General features: G+C 36.2%; 1 protein-coding gene across 5 annotated transcripts in view; it reads left to right on the forward strand.

The window, feature by feature from the left end:
- The window catches only part of LOC115220479 (zinc finger protein 474-like), a 105,433-nt gene that overhangs the window by 59,017 nt on the left and 23,765 nt on the right, over nucleotides 1–22,651 (forward strand). For all 5 annotated transcript variants that reach the window (XR_005002494.1, XM_036509989.1, XM_036509990.1 and 2 more), the window contains exons 2-4: nucleotides 7,986–8,844; nucleotides 14,995–15,302; nucleotides 16,357–16,510. Coding sequence is in view for 4 of the 5 variants with exons in the window: in XM_036509989.1 (XP_036365882.1) it covers nucleotides 7,987–8,844; nucleotides 14,995–15,302; nucleotides 16,357–16,510 (1,320 nt within the window). In the remaining variant the exon portion in view is untranslated. The remainder of the gene's footprint in view (nucleotides 1–7,985; nucleotides 8,845–14,994; nucleotides 15,303–16,356; nucleotides 16,511–22,651) is intronic.

Consider the following 22,651-nt stretch of genomic DNA (forward strand, 5'->3'; position numbering starts at 1 on the left):
AATTAAAAACAATCACAACTGATATTTATTACAAAAGCACAGATACACACCAGTACCTAAATTTCAAATCATGCCATTCAGAACACGCAAAACGCAACATCCTGTACTGTCTAGCCAGGAAAATTTGTACTATAGTAGATGATCCAATACTAAGAGCATATGACTTATAGAAATCGAAGGTTTTCTGCTCAAGCAAAAATACCCCTCCTACTTGTAGAAAATAGCATACAAAGAGCAAAAGAGATGGCTATAGAACAACTTAAGGTAAGACGAGAAAGATGAACCCATCAACGGAAAACAATACCATTTCTAGTAACACACAATCCGTATCGCCAAAAGGTTATAATGGATACAGATCGTGTATCAATAGCAATCTTAAGGCGGTGGCCTCATGGAGCTGACCAGCGGCAGCGATTATTCTTATATATATAAGAATGCCATATTAATATGGCGATAACAATTAATTTCCAGTAAACGCTGCCGTAATCTCTTTTATAGAGACTTAGTAATTTTAATATTTCTATTATTGAAAACAAGTGGATGTATTCCACTGAAACTAGGTAAATAGAAACCTTCGAACAGAGACGTCAGTGGCGACACCTTCGGGGTCTGACTGCGCTACATTGACAAGGGGCAATACCCCGAAACGCGTCTGTAGCTGTCGGACTGGCAGTGTGAAGCGGCTGACCTCCCTTGTTAGAAGGTTATAATGAATACAGATCGTGTATCAATAGCTATCTTAAGGCGGTGGCCTCATGGAGCTGACCAGCGACAGCGATTATTCTTATATCTATAAGAATGCCATATTAATATGGCGATAACAATTAATTTTTAACATCATCAAACAAATTTGCCAATCATGAAACAAAGTGAAAAATTAGAAAACATAATAAGTAATCAAACACTTATCTTAAGCAAAAGGCAACCACATAACCCAAAGAAACTATTAACAAAGGCAAAATTCAACATGAACAAACAGGATAAAATATTCACAGTATCCAAGTGTAATGATAAGAGATGTGGAACGTGTCAATACATGCATACGGGTAGATCCGTTAGAACAAAAAAAAAAATGTAGAGATTTTTGCAAATGCAGATATGAACTACAAATGCATAAATTTGCTGCATTAAATGTCCGACTTGCGGGGAACTATATACTGGCGAGACAGGGAATGCATACATTATTGAAACGCTCACAAATTCACGTGGTCAGAAAAGGTTTCTAATTTCTCCTTTCCACAAACTACATGACACAGGCGAGGTTGGAAGAAAGAAAAAACGCTTTATTGAAATGTTCAAACTTGTTCTATTTTGTGAAATGTTAGCAAAATTGTTTTTAAGCTCAAATCCTTTTAGGATCCTGTAGTTGTTGACTTTGCTTTCCATCCTGCTCGGCGGTGATTTAACGAAGAACACTCTTTCGTAACAAAATTGTGGACGAGTATGAACAGGGGAGACTATTATTATGCTACGTTGCGTAGGTTATTGTTGAGGCAGGATAAAACTGAGAAACGTGACACCTTTTCGATTTCTGGCTGAAGTCCATTCGCTTCAGCCATCGTAGCAATATTTTCAGAAGTATTTGCAGGTATGAACATGGCAACATGAAAATACATTTTGTAAAAAAAAATTTATTTTTATGGTATATCATTTGATGTAAATTGAGAACATACTTTGTCACGGTACCACAAAAATAGTTTATTGCGTAGACATGGGTCAGAAATAGGGTGGGGGACATGGTTAGTCGATCAAATTAACACCTGGACTTGGTCGATTCTTTACTTTATCAACACCGGAAGGCTGAAAAGCATAGTTGACCTCGACGGAATTTGAACTCGGAGCATAAAAAAGCTGAAACAAATACCGCAAAGCATTTTGTTCGACGCTCTAACGATTCTGCCGAATCTACCGCCCTTTAATTTCTTATATGGACAAGAAGCCAGAAATTATCGTGGGAAGAGCGATCATATCGATTGAAGTACTTAACTGCTACTTTATTTTATCGACTTCGGAAGGATGAAAAGCCAGTTGACTTCGGTAAGATTTGAACTCAAAATGTAAACAGACTTAAACAAATATCCTTCCTACCTTAGGCACAAGGCTTGAAATTTTGGGGGAGAAGCTTGTCGATTACATGTCAATTGTTGTCAACGATATTACCAGTCCTGGATAATTTATAAATCATATACTTTTATTTTCATTATTCGTATCACAGTTTGCTTGTTTGCACGCACACTTTACATATAAGTGGGTTCCCATAGGTTTCGAGTATAAGCATATTAGCTGTTCGATCCACGGCACTTTCTTCTCGTTGAATTTGAACATAAGTGAACCCATGTACTCCAATGTAATCCTCCGATCGACTTAACATGATAAAGCGTGTGACAAGATTAGCCCTTTCGATTGCACAAGCAGTACATCTGACGAGCTTCCGCGGCTTCTGTTTGTCCAGTTTTACCCATGATGCTTGAGTTGTTGTGAGGCAGTAACAAAAGTCACGTGCTTAAGATTCCACGCAGTGAGATCGAACACTTGAACTCATGATTGTCAAGCGAACTCTTTAATCACTCAGCCATGTATGCAACACACATTAACAAACAGTCCTATTCACGTTTTCCTTTTCCACCCTCTTTCTTCCAATCTCTCCCTCCCCCCTCTCTCTCTCAGTAACTCACTCCCACTTGTCTCTATCTCTATCAATTACACCCATCCACATCTCTTTGTTCAGCACAATTTCGTTTTTAAGTACTAGAAGCATCATCATAATAATTAAAACCAATCAATACGTCAGTTCAGTTCGCTCCTCAGACTGAAGGAACTCCCAACCATAGCTTCCTTTAACATCTGACTGACTTATTTATTACTATTGATTATTTTTCACCTCTTATCCCCCCCACCCCACCCATAATTTATTTATTTCCGCACCTATTTTCAGACGTCGTTTTGAAAGCTCTTCTGTAACTTATTACGATTAGCAATTGCCGTAATTGTTTTGAAGAAAAAAAAATTAAAATGAAAAAAAAAATGTTTCTAGCTTTTGTTAAAGAATTCAGTTGCATGTACGGCACATTTCGATTGAGAAATCACAATCATTATTTGCTATGAAGTCTACTTAAGTGTTGCATTTTTCTATCCAAATGCAATTCAATCCATTGATGTGTTCTGAACAACTTTTCTGAGCTACATACCTGTTAATTTTCATAACTTGAACAATATATTTACACAGGCTTTGTATTACCTTTTCAGTCGATGCTTGATACACACTGTCCATATTACTTAGCTAGAATTCCTATTGTGTATATCACCACAACTAATACGAATATACCTAAATAATAGATTCTAGTTGATCGATCCACCAATTAATCGAGAAAGCTGTTTATCAAGAAATTTACCGCGATCTACTATGCTTAAGTGGGTCCGCTTTTTGTAGATGACAAGCTCGGAACATAGAAAATGGAGGCCATTACCAAATGAACTGTGGCTTACAAATTTATATAAGAAGATATCTACCGTGTGTATCTAATGGTTTTCTGTTATTGAGGTAAGGTGAACAATTCGTCAAGCTACAAATACGAGCCTCTTGGGTTCCGGATTCAAAGAAAGATATAAATCATGTAAGTCTAATGTTATGGAAGGAACTGATGAATAGAAACTACATTTTATGGGTAGAAATGACAACATTCGATGCTTTAAGAGCGTAGAAAGGGTTGTTTGCGAATTCTGTAAAATGTTGAATGGTTCATGATATTTTTAGCAAATTGCTGTCGAATAAAGAAGTGGAAATACAATGGAATTCAAGAACTGCTGTTTAGTTAAAGAAACCGATTGCATTTCTCTAACAACTTTTTCAATAATCTAAGGTGTATAAATGCGTTATATTCAGTTCGATAAGTGCTGATCGAAGGCCTTTCAGCAGTGCTTATCCCGCCTTTTCCTATGCGCCCACACTCCAAAATCATGTCCTTAAGAGGCCAGGGCGTGACCTGAAGTAAATTCAGCTGATATTTGTAAACAGGTTAAGAAACCATGGAGAGACTCCAATGTTTGCTTCAACGACTGATATTTTCTACGTCTCTGACAAGGCACGTTTTATTAAGGAAATAGATCTCACGACTGTTGAATGTTTTTGTTATTCACTGTAAGATGGACTGTCCGGAATCCTTGTCACATTCATAGCATCACACTAGAGACGGAGCAAGGAAAAACAAAATGAAAAAAAAGAACTGAATACTGAAACCTTTGCATGGAAAGACTTTTTAAAGTTAAGAAAGACTATTTTAAAAGAAATTAGGAACATATAGAAAATTATTCCTTTTAATCATACTTGTCTATAACAAAATATTAACACATTTTATCAACACTCAAATATTGGTTTCATATTTTGGCACAAGGCCAGTAACTTTAGGGGAGGAGGGAAGTCGCTTACATCCATCCTAGTGCTCAACTGGTACTTAATTTATCGACCCCGAAAGGATGACAGGCAAAGTCGATCTCGACGGAATTTGAAGTCAGAGGGTAAAGACGGACGAAGTGCTAAGCATTTTGTCCGGCGTGCCAGTTCACCGCCAGTTTACCGCCAGTTTACCGCCTTATTTAAAATTCTGCCAGTTCACCGCCTTATTTAAAATTAGACTTATAGCTTATTCGGAGGACTTCCAAAGTTTCCATTTACCAAACGCGTTAAACAACACACATACATTAATGTTTGTGATTTCGATAATGTTTACATTATAGCGCTTGCTGGTTCTAACATACTAAACGACCACGTAAAGGATGGTCTACCTTTGAGTTTGTTCAAAAGAGATTGTTTTGTCTTTGAGACTGAAATAAAATAATGAAAGAAACGTGTATTCAATAATCAGTGTTAGCATTGTAGTCACCTTTCTACAAAGATTTCTTTCAGAAAATTTTCGGAAAGAGTGGAATAGTCCTCAATAGTAATGTTTTATTAACATAACTGTAATTAAATCATCAAAACATATGAGGAAACAAAGTCAAGATGCCTGGAATATCCGTTCCCTTTTCAATTTTTCTTCACATTAAATTCCGATAGAATCGTAATCTACACCATTAGAAAATTTCTATAAAAAACCCATTTTTCTTTAAAATTGTGAAGCTAATTCCATGTGTGTGAATTATTCGAAACTCTCCTCTCTATCATGTCTGAAAAAGTTTTACATAACAAATTCCGACATGATGGTAATCTACATTATTTAAAATGTAACTGACCAAAAATTTCATTAAAATAACCAAGTTTTAGACAGTGAAGGGAAGTTTAATTAAAATCGTTACCGACAATTTAACCTTCCTTCAAATATTTCATTGATAAAACAAACGACTGGTTTGTTTTATCAACTCCAAAAGAAGGAAAACGAAGTCGATTTTAAATCGGAAAATCACTCTAAATAATTCAAAGCATTTTCTCCAACTCTCTCAGTTCGGTTACGCCATCACCTTTATATAAAATATATTTTTGACGGTTGATGAAGCCACTGTATTTGTCTAAGTCGATCTTTAAGCAAATATTCTAGCACCATTTGCCAAGAAAAGATAAAATACTTAAGATTTTGTTGTTGTTCAATGCAGAAATGTATTCTACTCATATAAATCGATATCAACAGAATATATTATTTTTTTACTATCTCAGCTATCCAAACGTATCTTCATCAATACAACTATGGTTCTGACGCCTGTTATATAATATTTTGTTTCTTTGAAATTCCATGTTGATTTAATTCCCTTATTCTTGTTTTTTTTTCTCGTTATTTAATTTCGCTTGTAACAACTTCCCATTTCCATCGCCCCAAAATTCGATGATTCATATTTATATGAAAGAAACAATTATTGCATTTGATAGAGATTGCAACTAACAGTTTAACCGTTTATTTATTTATTTATATAGTCAGCCCTGTTTGAGAATATAACCAGTTTGTTGCTTAGTCCCAAGTTAAGCCGGGGCAATCTCCTCATTTTTTTTATACATTTGAAACTACATCATTATTTAGTGTATCTTTATCTAAAGCAGGTTAGCTGTTATTTAAGCTGCTACTGCAGCTATTCGAGCGACAACAGAGAGGTTCGCACGTTGGTTCATTTGAGAAGAAATATTAAACGAAGCAATGGTTCGTGGCAATGATTTAAAAGATGCCATCTTTATTCTAAAAGCTAACTGAAGTAGATATGGTACGACATTGAATAGACTGAGTATGTACGCAACAATTATTTCGTAAGCTAGTTTTACTGAACCCGAAGAAATTAGCGTAGGAAGTAAAATGTTGATTCAGATACTTTGCATATTGAATCCGTTGCCTACTAGCCCTGCTCCCGAATGCTACAGGGTTCAGCCTTCCATAGTTAAGGGATGTAATGATTTTAATCAAACTTCTGGATCTAACATAGTATTTGTTTTTTACTCTGATTGAAACAGGAACAATTGCTTTTATATTTCCAACTAAGGCAGTTAAATATACATTTCTTGAAATAATATTTTTACAATTTTTCTTTAATATGCAGCCACCAGACAGAAATAATTTCATGAAATGTATATTTCATGTACGTGAAACATACATTTCAAGAGAAATCAAATTATACTTTATGAAATAAAATATGTTTTTATTAAGAGCAATTCCTGGTCATAATAGCTACATGTTTATGTTAGATAACGTCGGGTATTCTGCTAGTATATATATATATATATATATTATATATATATATATATATATATATATATATATATGTAATCTGCAACCTGGTTTCAATTCCCAATTGTAAACATTTCCCTTAATTTAAATTGATAACGTACCTGAGAAGTTTCAATATCACAATTTTCTGATATTTTCTGTTATTTGTCAACATAATGCTATGTTTATCACAAATGAAAGCCCTAAATTTCTTGTGTCTGAAAGAAAATTTAGATGATAGAAAAAGGAAAACTCTGAAATTTCTTTCAGTATTATATTCCAAATTTTTTGAGTTCAAGTTCTGCTGGATCACACTTTAGTTTGAACTCTGAGAATTGATAAAAGTCGTAGAATGTATTGAGTCCATTATATCGATATCGTTTTACATTATGCTAATGAATGAAAGGAAATTTGGGCATCACTAAAGTATGTAAAAAAGAAACAATTAGAAAAGATAATTATGAAAACACGCATTCGTAGAATTATTATAATCTTCTGACTATCATTTTTCTTTTGAAAGTCATGGAATAAACATTGGTCTGTATTAATGCTAAGAGGTTATATACGTAAAAGCGAATAGCAATTGTACGGTCATCTGTTTTCGTATCCAAATTAACTGCTGACTCTATGAGGAGTGGCAGCTGGTTGAGTTGACCAAGTCCCCGGCTACTTGTTGACATGCTCATAACTCATGATTAGTGGTATACGTCATCGTTAGCTAAATCCATTTAATTCTTAAATGACCGGATGTATACATCTGTAAGTAGAAAAATAGGGCGTTAATTAGTAAAATAAAACAACTAAACAATTACTAAAATAATAATACATTTTATTTACGAGTAGTGCCAAGTCATCTTCTCCAGTGGGTAGAGCAAGAATATCGATAGACTGAGCAAGGTTAATTTGATCCGGGTACGTTAAAGGAAGAAAGTGTCTTTAGTGCTATGAGGCTCACCATTAGTTACGTGCACCGAATTTCAGTCGGAGAGATTTTTAAAAAATGGTCCGAGTCAGTCACCATGATAGATCGTTAGCCACTACACACATATTTTTTCTCCTTTTTTTTCTCTCCTTGTTTCTCTCCTTGTTTTTTTTTCTGTGTTCCTTTCTGTAGAAGAGCGTAGGCTCGAAACGTAAAAGACTTTTTCTATTCCTGAGCGTTATACTATACATCTGTTTGTTTTGTACACCACCTGTCTTCGTCTTTTTTTTTTTCGTAAACTCTCCCTAAAAAAAAATAGTTGTGTATATTTGAATGTATTTCACCTGTTCTATTTCAACTTCAGCTTTGATCTTCTTTTTCAGAATGGCAACAAGACCACGAACAGTAGTGTGTTATATATGTCGCCGGGAGTTTGGAACCAGATCTATTGGTATACACGAGCCACAATGCTTGAAGAAATGGAAACTGGAAAATGAAAAATTACCAAGTCATTTACGGCGAAAATTACCTATAAAACCAGACACTTTGCCGGCTATCTCTGGTTCGAACAGCCAAAATATATCGAGATTTAATGAAGCTGTTTGGAAAAGTGCTCAAAATAATTTAGTTGCCTGTCCAAGTTGTGGTCGGACGTTTTTACCAGATAGATTAGAAGTCCATATCCGCAGCTGCAAAAGTAGCGAAGATAAGATTAAACCTAAACAAGAAAACAGACCCAAAGAAAAGAAAATGATTCGCTCTGACACGGCGACACTGATTACCCCAGTGTTAATTACCAAGAATCCTAATGAAGAAGACAGTTCTTCACAATCAAAATCCACTTCAAAAAGACCGACCTTGCGTCGAGAAGGTACTTACACACCGGAAAGACATTTATCTCCTGAAAGGATTCCGGATAATAAAAATCCGGTTGTTCCTTGCAAGACGTGTAGGTTTTGCCAACAAAGCATCTCTTCTAACTTAATAGCTCAACACGAAGCTGAATGCCGTAAAAATACAGAACCGGAGTTTACGATATCACCTCGGGTGCAGGAATTAGGGAAGTCCTCGAAAATAGCAACTCTAAAAACATCTCAAGAGTGGAAATCATCAAAGCAGAACAACGAAAATAATACAGTTCGATCGTCAAAGAATTTAACTCAATCATGTCCAAATTGTGGTCGAAATTTTACTGAAGACCGAATGTTTATCCATCTACGAGCTTGCAAACCGCGGCAGCAGGTAAATATTGCTTATTTTCTTACAATTGCTTATTCCAGCAAGTAGAGGAGGAGGAGGTGGTGGTGGTGGTGGTGTTGGAATAGTCTATTATTTTACAAATCTCATCGTAATAATAGAACATTCTAGTGCTAGCAAACTTTACAATGTTCATAGTCTTTTCTACTATAGGCACAAGGCTTGAATTTTGGGGGAGGGAGATAGTCGATTTCATCGACCCCAGTGCGTAACTGGTACTTATTTCATCGATACCAAAAGGATGAAAAGCAAAGTCGAACTCGGCGGAATTTGAACTCAGAACGTAGCGACGGGCGAAAGACCTATTTCTTTACTACCCACAAGGGACCAAACACAGAGGGGGCGAACAAGGACAGACAAAGGGATTAAGTCGATTATATCGACCCCAGTGCGTAACTGGTACTTATTTAATCGACCCCGAAAAGATGAAAGGTAAAGTCGACCTCGGCGGAATTTGAACTCAGAGCGTAGCGACAGACGAAATACCGCTAAGCCGGTGTGCTAACGAATCTGCCAGCTCGCCGCCTACAATGTTCATATTCTGCACTATTCATGCATCAGTTTCTCAAAAGATTCTTTATAGTATCTGTTAGAAGAATGAATTTTGTTATTAAACAACGCTCAACACTATTATTCATTGTAACAAAAGAATATTCTTTACATAAAACTTGTGCATTCGCAAGCACAACTCAAATTTCCCGAAGGAACTAAAATTTTCTCTCGTAATCCAGTCATAATATATTCATTGTGGCTTTCTTTGGTTTTTCTTGACATTTCCTGGTAGACAGTATTACCTCAATTGTGATTCTTTCTTGGATTAGCATTCAATGCTGTCTTATTATTCTTCCAACTATTGCAACTATTATTATATGATTAAATTGAACCCTGTACAATGGTTATAATTAAGTTCCCCCCAAAAACCGAGTCTGCGACGTAGATTCAATCAAATCTTGGCACAAGGCCTGCAGTTTTAGGGGCGATGGTAAGTCGATCTCGGTGGAATTTGAATTAATTGACCTTGTTACGAACGAATGCACTTAGGCAAATTAGACCGGCGATTTTAGATGAATCCTGATTTGTGTTATATATAAATAGTTATAAACTATAAATTTCCTTATAAAAATGGTTGCATTTTCAGTTACGAGTCTCCAAATAGAGATGAAACTAATTATGATAATCCCAATTTTTCTCCTTACGAAGAGATTTGTTTGACTTGTCTACAATTCGTAGAGAGGCTATATATACACATATATATCACATTTTTTCAGGGTATAGATTAATTTCAACCACAGTAAATCTCTTTACTAAGTTTCAATAACAACGATTTCGACTGTTATTTGTATATAACTGGTATAGTTACACATCATTGTTTTGTAGCTTAATAGCTTTATTAATTTATAAAGAGATATATAGTTAATATAATTGTAACAAACTTTACGTTCTAATTAATGGACTACGAAATTCGTCAGACTTCACGAAGCCTTAATTAGCTATGATGCTTTACATCGCAATCAACTTGTGATATCTCCATTATAAGTGGAATCATTTTGTACAAGAGTCATCTCTGATTCTACATTAATGTCTTCACTCTTAAGAGTCATCCAAATTACGAAGAAACAAAATGTAAAATGAATAATAGACAGAAAATACTTTAAATGTCTCCACAGTGAAATTGTGTATAAATTGCATTTTCAAGGCTTTAATGAATATTATTATGCTTCATTTCCACACAGATAACAATTTTATATCGATCATATTTGTTATACTGTTTGGGTGTAATTATATATTGTTTGTGCGAGAGAAATTGAAATTGTTCTCGAACCTAATGCTTTTCTCGCGTTTTCTCTGTTTTTCTCACTAATCGTCGACTAACCAGTACATTCACTCTCTCATTCTCCCCCTCTTCTTTCTCTCTCTATCTCTCTCTCTCCTTCTCGCTCTTTGACTCCCAACTATGTAGATTATCTGTCTCTCTTATCTCTCTCACTTCCCCAGCTTTCTCTCTCTCTCTATTTTGCTTTCTTCTGCATTACATATCTCCATATCTCTATACGATATGCTGACCACAATTTCTAGCGTCGAATGTCACCTGTTCTACGAAAAACACTGATATCTGTGAGATTTATGATAAACAAAATTTTAAGTCTTCCCGTAAACAAAAAGCAAGTGTTGCTATTACGAACGACAAAATGTCGAGAGAGTTTGAATGTTATTGATATTGGAGTTTTTGTAGCAGCAGAAAAAGTGTGGTTAGCGCTTGCCGTACCACTGAGTTCTAATGTCTTTCGTCCGGCGACTGTTCATTACTTTTGTTGTTAGCTCGGATCAACTACTGTTCACTCTTTCTGTTGGCCGTCTCCGATGGTGTCTGCCAATGCTCTCTGCCAAATAGCTATGGTGCGCTGAATTTATAGTGATGAATAGGTTTAGAGAGACAAGCGCTGAAAAAACGGTATTGTTGCTGGGGCTAATTCTAGACGAAGTCGTGATTGTTTACATTTTTTAATCACGTGGGTAATATTCTAGTGAATCACAACAGCTGGTGAATATTCCCTCAGGCATACATACATATATACATATACATACATACATACATACATACATACATACATACATACATACATACATACATACAAACATACATACATAGCTTCTTTCCAAATATACTCACAAGGCTTTGGTCAACGTCCCAGAGCTATAGTAAAACGGTTGCCCAAGGTGCTACGTAGTGGGATTGAAACTATGTATGTATGTATGTATGTATGTATGTATGTATGTATGTATAAATGAGACTTATTGAGTCAAGCCAGGCCAATGCAAAAAGACAAAGTGAAAAAAAGAAAAGAAAACAAAACAAAATTGTGGTTTCACCTTATATGTCTATATTTCGGGGCTATTACCCCTTCTTCAATATATGTGGAAAAGCGAGGGATGGGAAAGGTCGTTGCTCAGAGGTGTGGGGGGATGGCAGGTGATATGCATAGACTGGTGTTGCCAAAGTAACCAGTCTGCTTAATGTAGTTTTTTTCTGTTCTTTATGACTTGGCTCAGATAGTTGTTAAGGAAGGCCACTGTAATTCTGAGATTGCCTCTGTTTTGTTGAGTGGCCCTGATGGGTACCTTGAAATTTTTTGGCTGAAGTACCTGTCGCATATGTTTTTTTTTATTCGAACGTGCATTTTCCTTGTGATGCTTCCAGTGTAGGATGCCCCGCCTTTACTGCAGACTACTTTGTATAGCACATAGACCCTCGAACACATCTTGAAGTCGTTAACAGAACAATTGGATAGTGTACAACTCTCGACGCAAAATGAAAAAAAAAACAAGAAACTTCCATGTCCAGTTAACTATAAAATACAATTCTATCTTTACGGTCAGATTGTTAGAACGAAAAATGAAAAAATACAGAATGAAATGAAAGACAATAATATGATAAACTGAAAAAGACATAAATACTGGTCATTCTCGTGCTTGGCGACTGTATACTTGAAAGGGGTCTTGAGTACCCCATCCAACACCAGAGTCTGTCACTATAGAAAGTTAATTTATGATTGTTTAGCTATTTCATACTTTTTAAAAACCATTTAGAAAATAAGTTAGTAGGTAAGCTCTCCTCCACATACATATATACATACATATTCTTTCATATACCCTCATACAAACTGCTTTCATATATATACTCTTTCTCTCTCTCTCTCTCTCTCACGCACACACACACATACATACACATATATATATATATATATATATATATATATATATATATATATATATATATATATATATTTATATACGGTGACTGCCCCCTCGTTATCGAGTATGGCCATTGCACGAAGCTTAATCAATGTTGTTATCGTGCAATGCCTGTGCAAGAAGATTTTTTTAAAGTGAGGAAAGGCTGTGCACTGAGTCAATCCCACTCACTAAGCAACAGCAGTCATAATCCGAAAAGAAGAACAAGTCAACATCATCGGTAACCACTGAGCCGCAAGTTTTATGTCGGAGTTATCCCAGTTACCTGAGTTACCTTCTCCTAGAAGGATGCCCTAACAAAGGCTAGGAGTCCTTCACTCCCAATGGTTTAACCGCGCGATCGGGTATTCAGTCCGATTATTTCTATGTCCCCGCGAATGATACAGCCTTAAGAAATTTATTGGATGGCCGTTCACTCTCAAGAGCTCCTCTGCCTTTTGACGGGTTTTGTTTTTCATCCCGCAGGGTGTCCAATAAACACCCTCCTCACCAAGCAAGCTTGGTGGGGTTGCCGGTTTAGTCACCAACGACCCGACCTTGCAACAGGTTGTACTGGGTTACATGTTACTAGTAGCACTCGAAAGTGACCTGACATATTTATATATGCACACATACATACTACTTACATTCTAACTATTTTTACTATGTATATAAATATTAATATTTGATGCGTTCTTAGCCTATGAGCAACAGTAAATCACGACAATGTTTATTGACCGGAATTTACATAGGTTTAGTTTTATATTACTGTATTTATCTATTCACACACATCCACAGCTAATAATGTATGTTATCCTTATTGTAGATATATAAGCATTTTCCCCTGTCATCCGATATTAATACACATGGATACTTGGCAACAAGTACTTCTACATACAAAATTTCACCACAGGGATACATATAAATGCATACATATATCAGGTCATCCCATAAGTGGGCTTCTTCCAGTTTTCATCTACCAAATCCACTCACAAGGTTTTGGTCGGTTTGAGGCTATAGTAGAAGACACTGGTCCAAGTTTCCACGCAGTGGGACTGAATCTGGAACCATGTAGTTGGGAAGGAAGCATCTTACCACACTGCGCCTATAGAGAACCGTTTTTCTTTTAGAAATATATTGAAAACACGACTATTTTCTACTTTCGTTTTTCAAAATTACAATTCTATGTTGATATTTTAGCACGTGTTCTTGGTATTTTGTTAGGAACAGCAAAGTTACCAAAACCGACATCAACGTTACTAGAATTTTCTAGTTGTATTTTCTGGATGTAACAAGTTATTGATAACCAATGAAATTTACAAATTCGATTGCAAAGATGTAAAGAGTGAAAGTTATAATAATGGAAGCAATACTCATAACACACAACAATGCTGAAATAAATAGCGACAACATATATCAGTCACAAACGAAAATAAATATCCGATCGATAATGAATATATCTGTCGGTCAAGAATGTAGTGTCTACACCAATTACATTTACGTTGTCTACTAATAAAGAGGAAGCAACATGTGGCAGCATCGCGTCATCCAGAAAATGAGATCACGAAGGCTTAGAAATATTGATGGTGGATTTGGGAACTATACTCTCTGCAAGAGGTTTGAAAAAATTGATAAAAACAGATAAAACTAGAAGACAGTCGAATTCTGAACACAACAGAGAATGGACACACACATATATGTGTGCATGTATATATATATAGGTGTTATTCAAATTCTTTTACTTCCGACACATGTTTCGAAGATATCACTGGTATTATTCCAAAGGAATAAAATGGTGTGAAACAATGTAATCTTCTCCTCGGGGAAATAAAGAAATGAAACTCGTCAATAAGACATTTTAATAGAATATGATGGATATGTATAGCGATTAACTGAACGCTATTAAGTTTGTTTTAAAAACAAACGTTAGAGGATATGACGTCAAAGGTAGCCTATAGAAAGAGGGGCGGTAAAAGAAAGAAAAAACAAATAAATGAGATGTATATAACGATATGTAAATTAAATAAAACCCTAAAGTCTTGGAAAAAGATATATCTAGTGAATGTGAAATATAAGAAGAAAATTAATGTGTAAATTATATATATTGAATGATATCACTTATACGAACTAAAGGAGAGAAAAAATGTGTGTAGTGGCTAACGATCGCACACACATATGTGTGTATATATGTATGTATATATGTATGCATGTATGTATGTATGTATGTATGTATGTATTTATGTATGTATGTATGTATGTATGTATATGTTTGTGTGTATACATATATATATATATATATATGTGTGTGTGTGTGTATGTATGTATGTATGTATGCGTTTAAGTGTGTTAGTATGCTTGAGTGTGTATGTATTATACTTACATTGATTTTCTTATAAATTCCAGGAACAAACCATTCAAAGCAAAAAACAAGAGCTGTCTCAAAAGGTGAAGTCTTATTCCCCCAAGATATCAGTCAAACAGAGATCATCTAAAATTTCTCCGGCCAAAATTGAACCAAAATTAGGATTCCGTTCACAAGGACCGATTCTGCCCATGTGTTACATTTGCGGACGAGAATTCGGAAGTAAGTCGTTGCCAATACACGAACCAAAATGTTTGGAGAAATGGAAGAAAGAGAACAGCAAACTGCCACCAAAAATGAGACGGCCGTTACCTATGAAACCTGCCGATTCTCTCACCGGTAATGACAGGTAAACTTCTTAGTCACATCCTTTTTATTAATTGAGTCATGCTGAATGTTATACAATGGGAATGTGTATGCATATATAATTGTATGCCACTGTTGTAATTTAGTCCCATATCCGTCTTGCACGAGCCGACCTATGAGCAAAATTGTCCTAGCTTTGACCATTTCAAAACTTGCATTTTTCAATGAGTTCTTTTAAAAAAGACAAACCACATTGAGCGTTAACCTTTAGTGACGGAAGCAGTATGTGTACCAAAAGGTTAGCTTTATATTCATTTTAACATAGGTGTCTTGTTAGAACATCGATTACTGCGATCCTAGCTTCGAGAGATACTCTGCTTGGTGCAAATAAGAACATGCATGGATTTAGCTGAGGAGAATCGTCTGTGATGGGCGCTGAAACTTCCATATCACGTGATATCAGTCTACTGGACATCATCAGTGGATGTCAAATCTTTCCAGTCAAATCTCGCTGATACGATATATAGCAAGCTTATTAAAAATTGCTTCTTAGCGATGGAAACAGTTTTAGTGCCAAAAGGTAATCTTTATATCCAACTTAACGTGAATGTCTTGTTGGAACATCGAATAATACATTATTAGCCTTGAAAAGATTAAAACTGTTTCCATCGCTAATAAGCCATTTTTAATAAGCCTGCTGGCTATTTGAGTCATCATTGTCTTAAAAAGATGCTGATATTCTATATATCGTATCAGCGAGATTTGACTGGAAAGCAGCGACAGAATGTCTCCCACTGATGATGTCCAGTAGACTGATATCACGTGACATGGTAGTTTCAGCGCCCATCACAGACGATTCTCCTCTTCTACGATTTTGTGTGTACTTTTATGCACTAAGCGCCTATTTGATCGGATCTCTCAATGCAGAATTCGATGTTCTAACAAGACATCCACATTAAGTTGGATATAAGATTACCATACATTGAATGTTGCTATTTCTCGTAGGGCAATGAATTGCGCAGAAGATCCGGCATTGGATTATATGTCATTAATATTCCTGTGTATCATTTCATATTTATTTTTTTTCTCTTATAAAGAAATGAAATGGCGTGGAAAATTTCTCAAGAAAGCCTCGTAGCTTGCGAAAATTGTGCACGTACGTTTCTTCCGGATCGTTTAATAGTGCACCAAAAATGTTGTAAACCAAAGCAAGAGACATCTACGTCTACACTTAAATCTAAAACCCGGGAGGTAGGTTATCATTTAATCGTGTATCTGTGTTTATTTGGATATTATTTTGCATCAAACCCTTTTCTTCTTTTGTTTCCTTTGCTTGAATTAAATTGAACATTTATTTGTCTGATAGTTATTTAACTCCAGATCAGTTCTGATCAAGTATGATTCGGTCATAACTATCTCGCCTTTATTTCATTCGTTATGTATCTAAAAATACATTATCTAATGGTTCATCTATTTAAAAACGGTTGGGTATGGTTTATTCTTGACCTCAAGAGTTATTCTTTGAAAGCCTAGAACTTATTCCAGCGTTGAAATTTATAGAAAAACAGACGAAGACAGGTGTATGAACAACAAGTGTATTAATTTGACGCTCGGGAAAAATGTAAAAGTCTTTCACGTTTCGAGCCTACGCTCTTCAACAAAAAGGAATAAGAGAATGAAAGAGAGAGAATGAAAAACTTGTAGATTTCAACGGGCCAACATGGCGATCTATCGGTCTCTTTTCGAAACGTGAAAATTTTAAAATTTGGTGTATTGATGTAATTTTCCACCATGAACCTCGGGGGGATACTTTTACTTGTTTCAGTCATTTGATTTCGCTCATGCTGGAGCACCGCCTTAAATTGATTTTTTGTCGAAGAAATCGACCCCAGGACTTACGCTTTGTAAGCTTAGTACTCATTTTATTGGCTCCTTTCACTGAACCGCTAAGTTACGGGGACGTAAACACACCAACATCAGTTGTCAAGCAATGATTGGGAGACAAACACAGACACAAAGACACACATATAAATATAGACATATATATACGACGGGCTTCTTTAAGTTTCCGTCTATCAAATCCACTCACAAGGCTTTGATTGGTTTGAGGCTATAGAAGAAGACACTTGCCCAAGGTGCTACGCAGTGGGACTGAACCCGGAACCATGTGGTTGGGAAGCAAGCTTCTTACCACACAACCACGCTTCAAGAAGATTTGGCAGATACTTCTTGCTTGTTGAGTTGACTGGTTTTGTATATACGTGTGAAGTATGCTTCGTTGAGATGTTTGGCACAAATGAAACAGGACTGTAATATGTACACTTGAGTCAGAGCCTACTCTCATACGATAATTGAGATTTAGTGCAGCGAGTTACAAGTTAATGAAACGTGTTAATTATACAACGATTCCGGTGATGCTTAATCACAAGTGAAGATATTGAAGAAGCCTGTATTAAATGACTTGAGCAGTGATGACGAACCTATGGTTTCTTGTCAGTAGTATCATGTAATGGGCTTTGAAAAACAAAAATCCTCCTGCAACATCATGTTAGAAAATACTTATCTATAAACATTTGCTTATGATTTATGTTATATAATTTTGTCTTCATTAAGCTACTAAAGAATAACTAATTAGAATTGATCTTTCGAAATCGCATCTCTCTACATTGTTATTACGTTATATCTACTACATAGTTTACTGAATGGCAGAAACGGTAAGATGCAAGATTATGTGAGTTGATATAGTTAGATACATCTGTTTGCGGGCTGTTCTCAGACAGGACCTGTGTTGATTTTTGCTTTTCATCTTTTCACAATTGACAATTGTCAGAAATAAATACTTGTGATAAAGTAGCTTCGATTAAAGCTGCTAAATGGCAATTGACCTTGGAATGAATATTGATTGTATGTTGACTAAAGAATCGATAACTGATCGTCTGTTTCACTAATTTTAACAAAGGATGTAATGGCAATAATCTAGGAAAGGTTGTCATTATCATTGTTCAGCCTAACGCCAGTCGTGAATGAGTAAAACTATTTTTGGCTCAGAGATATTGCAACCGCGATCATCTTGTCTTTTTTTTACTTCTGAATTACATTATTCAATGTGTTCATTCCTTAAGGCTATAAGAGTGATTTGAGAGAAATTTGGTTACTATTTCTAACAGATCGATCGACCATGTAAACTTAATTATCTTGGTTTTAGAAAGGGTTGCTGTTGTTGTTATGTGACACGTTAGTCCTATTCAAGCAAACACGAAGGTATAAAAGATATTTTAAGTGTCGAATTCCCAGTCTCATGTTGCCGAATTCTACCAATGACACTGCTTGCTTGATAACTTTCATCAAATATCAATAGAACGAGAATCACGTTAGTATTTCAGTTTCCTTACAGAGTAACAGCATCATAGTGTACTCACCTCATAAAATATATTATTTTATTACCCACAAGGGGCTAAACATAGAGGGGGACAAACAAGGACAGAAAAAGGGATTAAGTCGATTACATCGACTCCAGTGCGTCACTGGTACTTAATTTATCGACCCCGAAAGGATGAAAGGTAAAGTCGACCTCGGCAGAATTTGAACTCAGAACGTAGCGACAGACGAAATACCTCTTTCTTTACTACCCACAAAGGGCTAAACACAGTGAGGACAAACAAGGACAGACAAAGGGATTAAGTCGATTACATCGGCCCCAGTGCGTCACTGGTACTTAATTTATCGTCTCTGAAAGGATGAAAGGCAAAGTCGACCTCGGCGAAATTTGAACTCAGAACGTTGCGACAGACGAAATACTGCTAAGCATTCCGCCCGGCGTGCTAACGTTTCTGCCAGCTCGCCGCCTTACCTCATAAAATAGTTAATTTCAAAGAGGATGCGAAGTAGTTTGATCAGCCGAAGCAAATACATCTTTTGATTACGACCAGCAATCGCTGTGCTGGTTGTAAGTTTAGTGAATTATCTCAAGCGCCAGTTGAAGCTGCGTGTCAGATCCTGCTTACTAAGAATATATTTAGCTCTGTATAGCGTGGCAAATGAATAAGAACTCCACATAATACGTAACGTTGAAAGCTTCGACTTCATGTAATGGAGAAAAGAAGTCAGCCTGGGCGAAGTTCATTCTTCCCCGCGGATAATGCTGTTCTTTTTGTTGTTATTACTTTGCCCCAGGTTGATTCTGGTCGAGTAAACCTATTTTCAATGATGCCCCAGCTGCTATTTCCATCCTGTCCTTTTTCTTATATGGAAACACTCCGTCGGTTACGACGACGAGGGTTCCGGTTGATCCGAATCAGTGGAACAGCCTGCTCGTGAAATTAACGTGTAAGTGGCTGAGCACTCCACAGACACGTGTACCCTTAACGTAGTTCTCGGGGATATTCAGCGTGACACAGAGAGTGACAAGGCCGGCCCTTTGAAATACAGGTACAACAGAAACAGGAAGTAAGAGTGAGAGAAAGTTGTGGTGAAAGAGTACAGCAGGGATCACCACCATTCCCTGCCGGAGCCTCGTGGAGCTTTAGGTGTTTTCGCTCAATAAACACTCACAACGCCCGGTCTGGGAATCGAAACCGCGATCCTATGACCGCGAGTCCGCTGCCCTAACCACTGGGCCATTGCGCCTCCATTGCGTTTTTTATATATAGCTAGTATAGAACCACACCTCTAGCGTGTTTATTCTTTTAAGAAGGGATTGTATGATTTTCAGGAGGTTTGGCTGTTATTTCTAACTGTTGCGTGACCATATAAATGCTTTCTTTGTTGGTTCGTACTAGGTTGTGGTTGCTGTTGTTATTAATTAGCCTCCCTTGCAATCCAGCCGTGACTATCCATCTTCTTCTAGTATCTCAGACTTACATTATCTAATGTGCCCTCCCTTTCTTTGCGCGACTGTGTTGACTGCAGTTGGAAATCGCAGGGGAGACTAACGCCAGCCCCACGGGACCCCCACTGCAGACAAATACATCATCAATAAATGAAACATTGCAATCAGAATTGAATAATCGGATCAATATCTATCGATATTTCACTATATCACCTTTATTTTTTTTTATTTCTTTTTCAGCCTTTCATTTAATTTTCTTTATTGCTTCTTTCATCCCTCGATCTTTCTTCCTTTCTTTCTTTCTTTCTTTCTTTCTTTCTTTCTTTCTTTCTTTCTTTCTTTCTTTCTTTCTTTCTTAAACGAAATCTTACTGGAAAATTTTATATCACGATTGAAGGAAGTCGTCTAAAATGACAGCGTTGTATAGAAAGTGAAACAGACGGAATATCTTTGCGGAGGTCTTATCATGCAAATCAAGCCGTTACAATACGTAAAATATAAATGTGCAATGAAGCATAAAGTTTGTCGTGTCTTGAGATTAATCTACGGACACAAAAAGAAAAATGATGAACAAAAACAACAGTATTCTTTTCAATGGTAATACATAATAATGCATTGAGTATTAACGTGTCCGTGTGTGGTGTGTATATGTAAAACAAATTATGTCATTTGGTACGATGGGATATTTTTAGTGGATTATACATAAATGCATTTGTCAGCAAGTATGCATGAAGTATCTATTTTGTAATATATATTTCCATTTACAAATGTTCTCTCTCTCTCTCTCTCTCTCTCTCTCTCTCTCTCTCTCTCCCGCTTTTCTCACATAGACATGTACACGAAAACATACACACATCTGAAGAGTTATTTAGCTTTAATGTAAAATAATCTGGACAAAAAGCACAAAGAATATAAATGCTTATAGTTAGCTGCGTAGATACATTTGCCTCCAAATCTACAGATGTCAATGAATTTACATACATACACACATGCATACATGCATATAGATATCTGCATACTCACACACACAGTGTGTGCGCGCGCGCGCGTGCGTGTGTGTGTGTGTGTGTGTGTGTGTATACACAAGTATACAATTATATTATGGTGGACAGAAACTCTCTCTGGGGTGAGCGGACAGCAAGAAAACTCTTCAGAGGAAAAACTCCCGTCAGACAAGTATTTCTGACCTTTAGTTGTCGACATTCTAAGGGGGCCGGGTACACATTGGTAGTGACTCTTTGGTGTCCTTTCGCTGTTATTTAAATGCCACCTTTAGTGGGAATTGAACTTGGAACCTTTGGGTACGCTTATTGTTCAGCCACATAGACCAGTGCATGATCTTGCACTGTTTCAAACCGGATTTTGTTCTTTCAACGTTTTTTTGTCTATAGTTAGCTACTAAGAAAAACGATTGGTCCTTCTTTAATTTTAATTAATTAGAATATCTCGGTTCACTACTTTATGTCAGCATTCACTTTATATATCGACCATATACGTGTTAAAGTACAGATACAGCTGTTTACTTGTATGTCGAAGTTTCCAGAAGACCAAACGTAACTTTATTTACACAGCAGTTACAGCAATGCTACCACAGGGCATAAACCCTACATCTTAGAATTGCGAGGAAGGAGGGGGAAGTCTACCTTGTCTCTATTTTGAAGAAAGAGGAAATACATAAAAGTATCGTTGATTAGGTTCCGAATTACTAAATGACAAGTGAGAAAATGTCCGAATTATTTTCTAGTTCACGGAATCAAATTAATTCCAGTTTAAATATTCTGATACTTTTAATTTCCTGTTTTACGATATATTGTTTGAAAAGTTGAATTTCGTGCTGCTGGCATTAATACCATTCCTGGGATTGATGGCTGGAGTTGGAGAAGTCTGGAAATTTCAGTTATTAGGTAACTAGCTAATTATTCGGTAGACTGTGGAATAAACAAGGAAACAGAGAGGAGGAGGAGGGGAGAGGAGGAGGAGGAGAGAGTGTGAGCAGAAGAATCGAGATGTTTTTTTCAACTGTTAAGTCCATTACATCGTAACACTTGCCTGTAGAAGAACTGGAAAAAAAATAAAATTTGAGGAAAAGGATAATTGACTCAGCGTAACTGCTTAAATGTTTTCAAAAATTCTAGTATTAAAATAGGAAGTTATTATACGGACATCATTGTTTTCGACCGTTTAATCATTGGACATTTGGAATGGACCAAAATTCTATTTAGATCGAAGAACCATTTATCTCTCAACCACATTCTCACACGACTTCATTCTCAAGCATCACTTGACTCAGATAACTTTTAATAATTCAACACCACCAATCGCAGAAAAGGGGCTGAAAACAGAAATGGCAATCGTAATATATGCAATGCGAGATCATTTGATGGATAGCGAATAAATTGGTAAATCGACACGTGGGGTGTTGAGAAATCTTTCGTGGAATTTATTACTCAACTAACATTAGTTATGCAAACCACATTGAATGAGTCAGTGAATTAAATTCTTTATTAAATTACAATGGTTGCATCAATATTGATAAATTAGATTACCTAACATAATAAAACACG

The sequence above is a fragment of the Octopus sinensis genome, linkage group LG16, assembly GCF_006345805.1.
Source record: "Octopus sinensis linkage group LG16, ASM634580v1, whole genome shotgun sequence".
Classification (NCBI taxonomy): domain Eukaryota; kingdom Metazoa; phylum Mollusca; class Cephalopoda; order Octopoda; family Octopodidae; genus Octopus; species Octopus sinensis.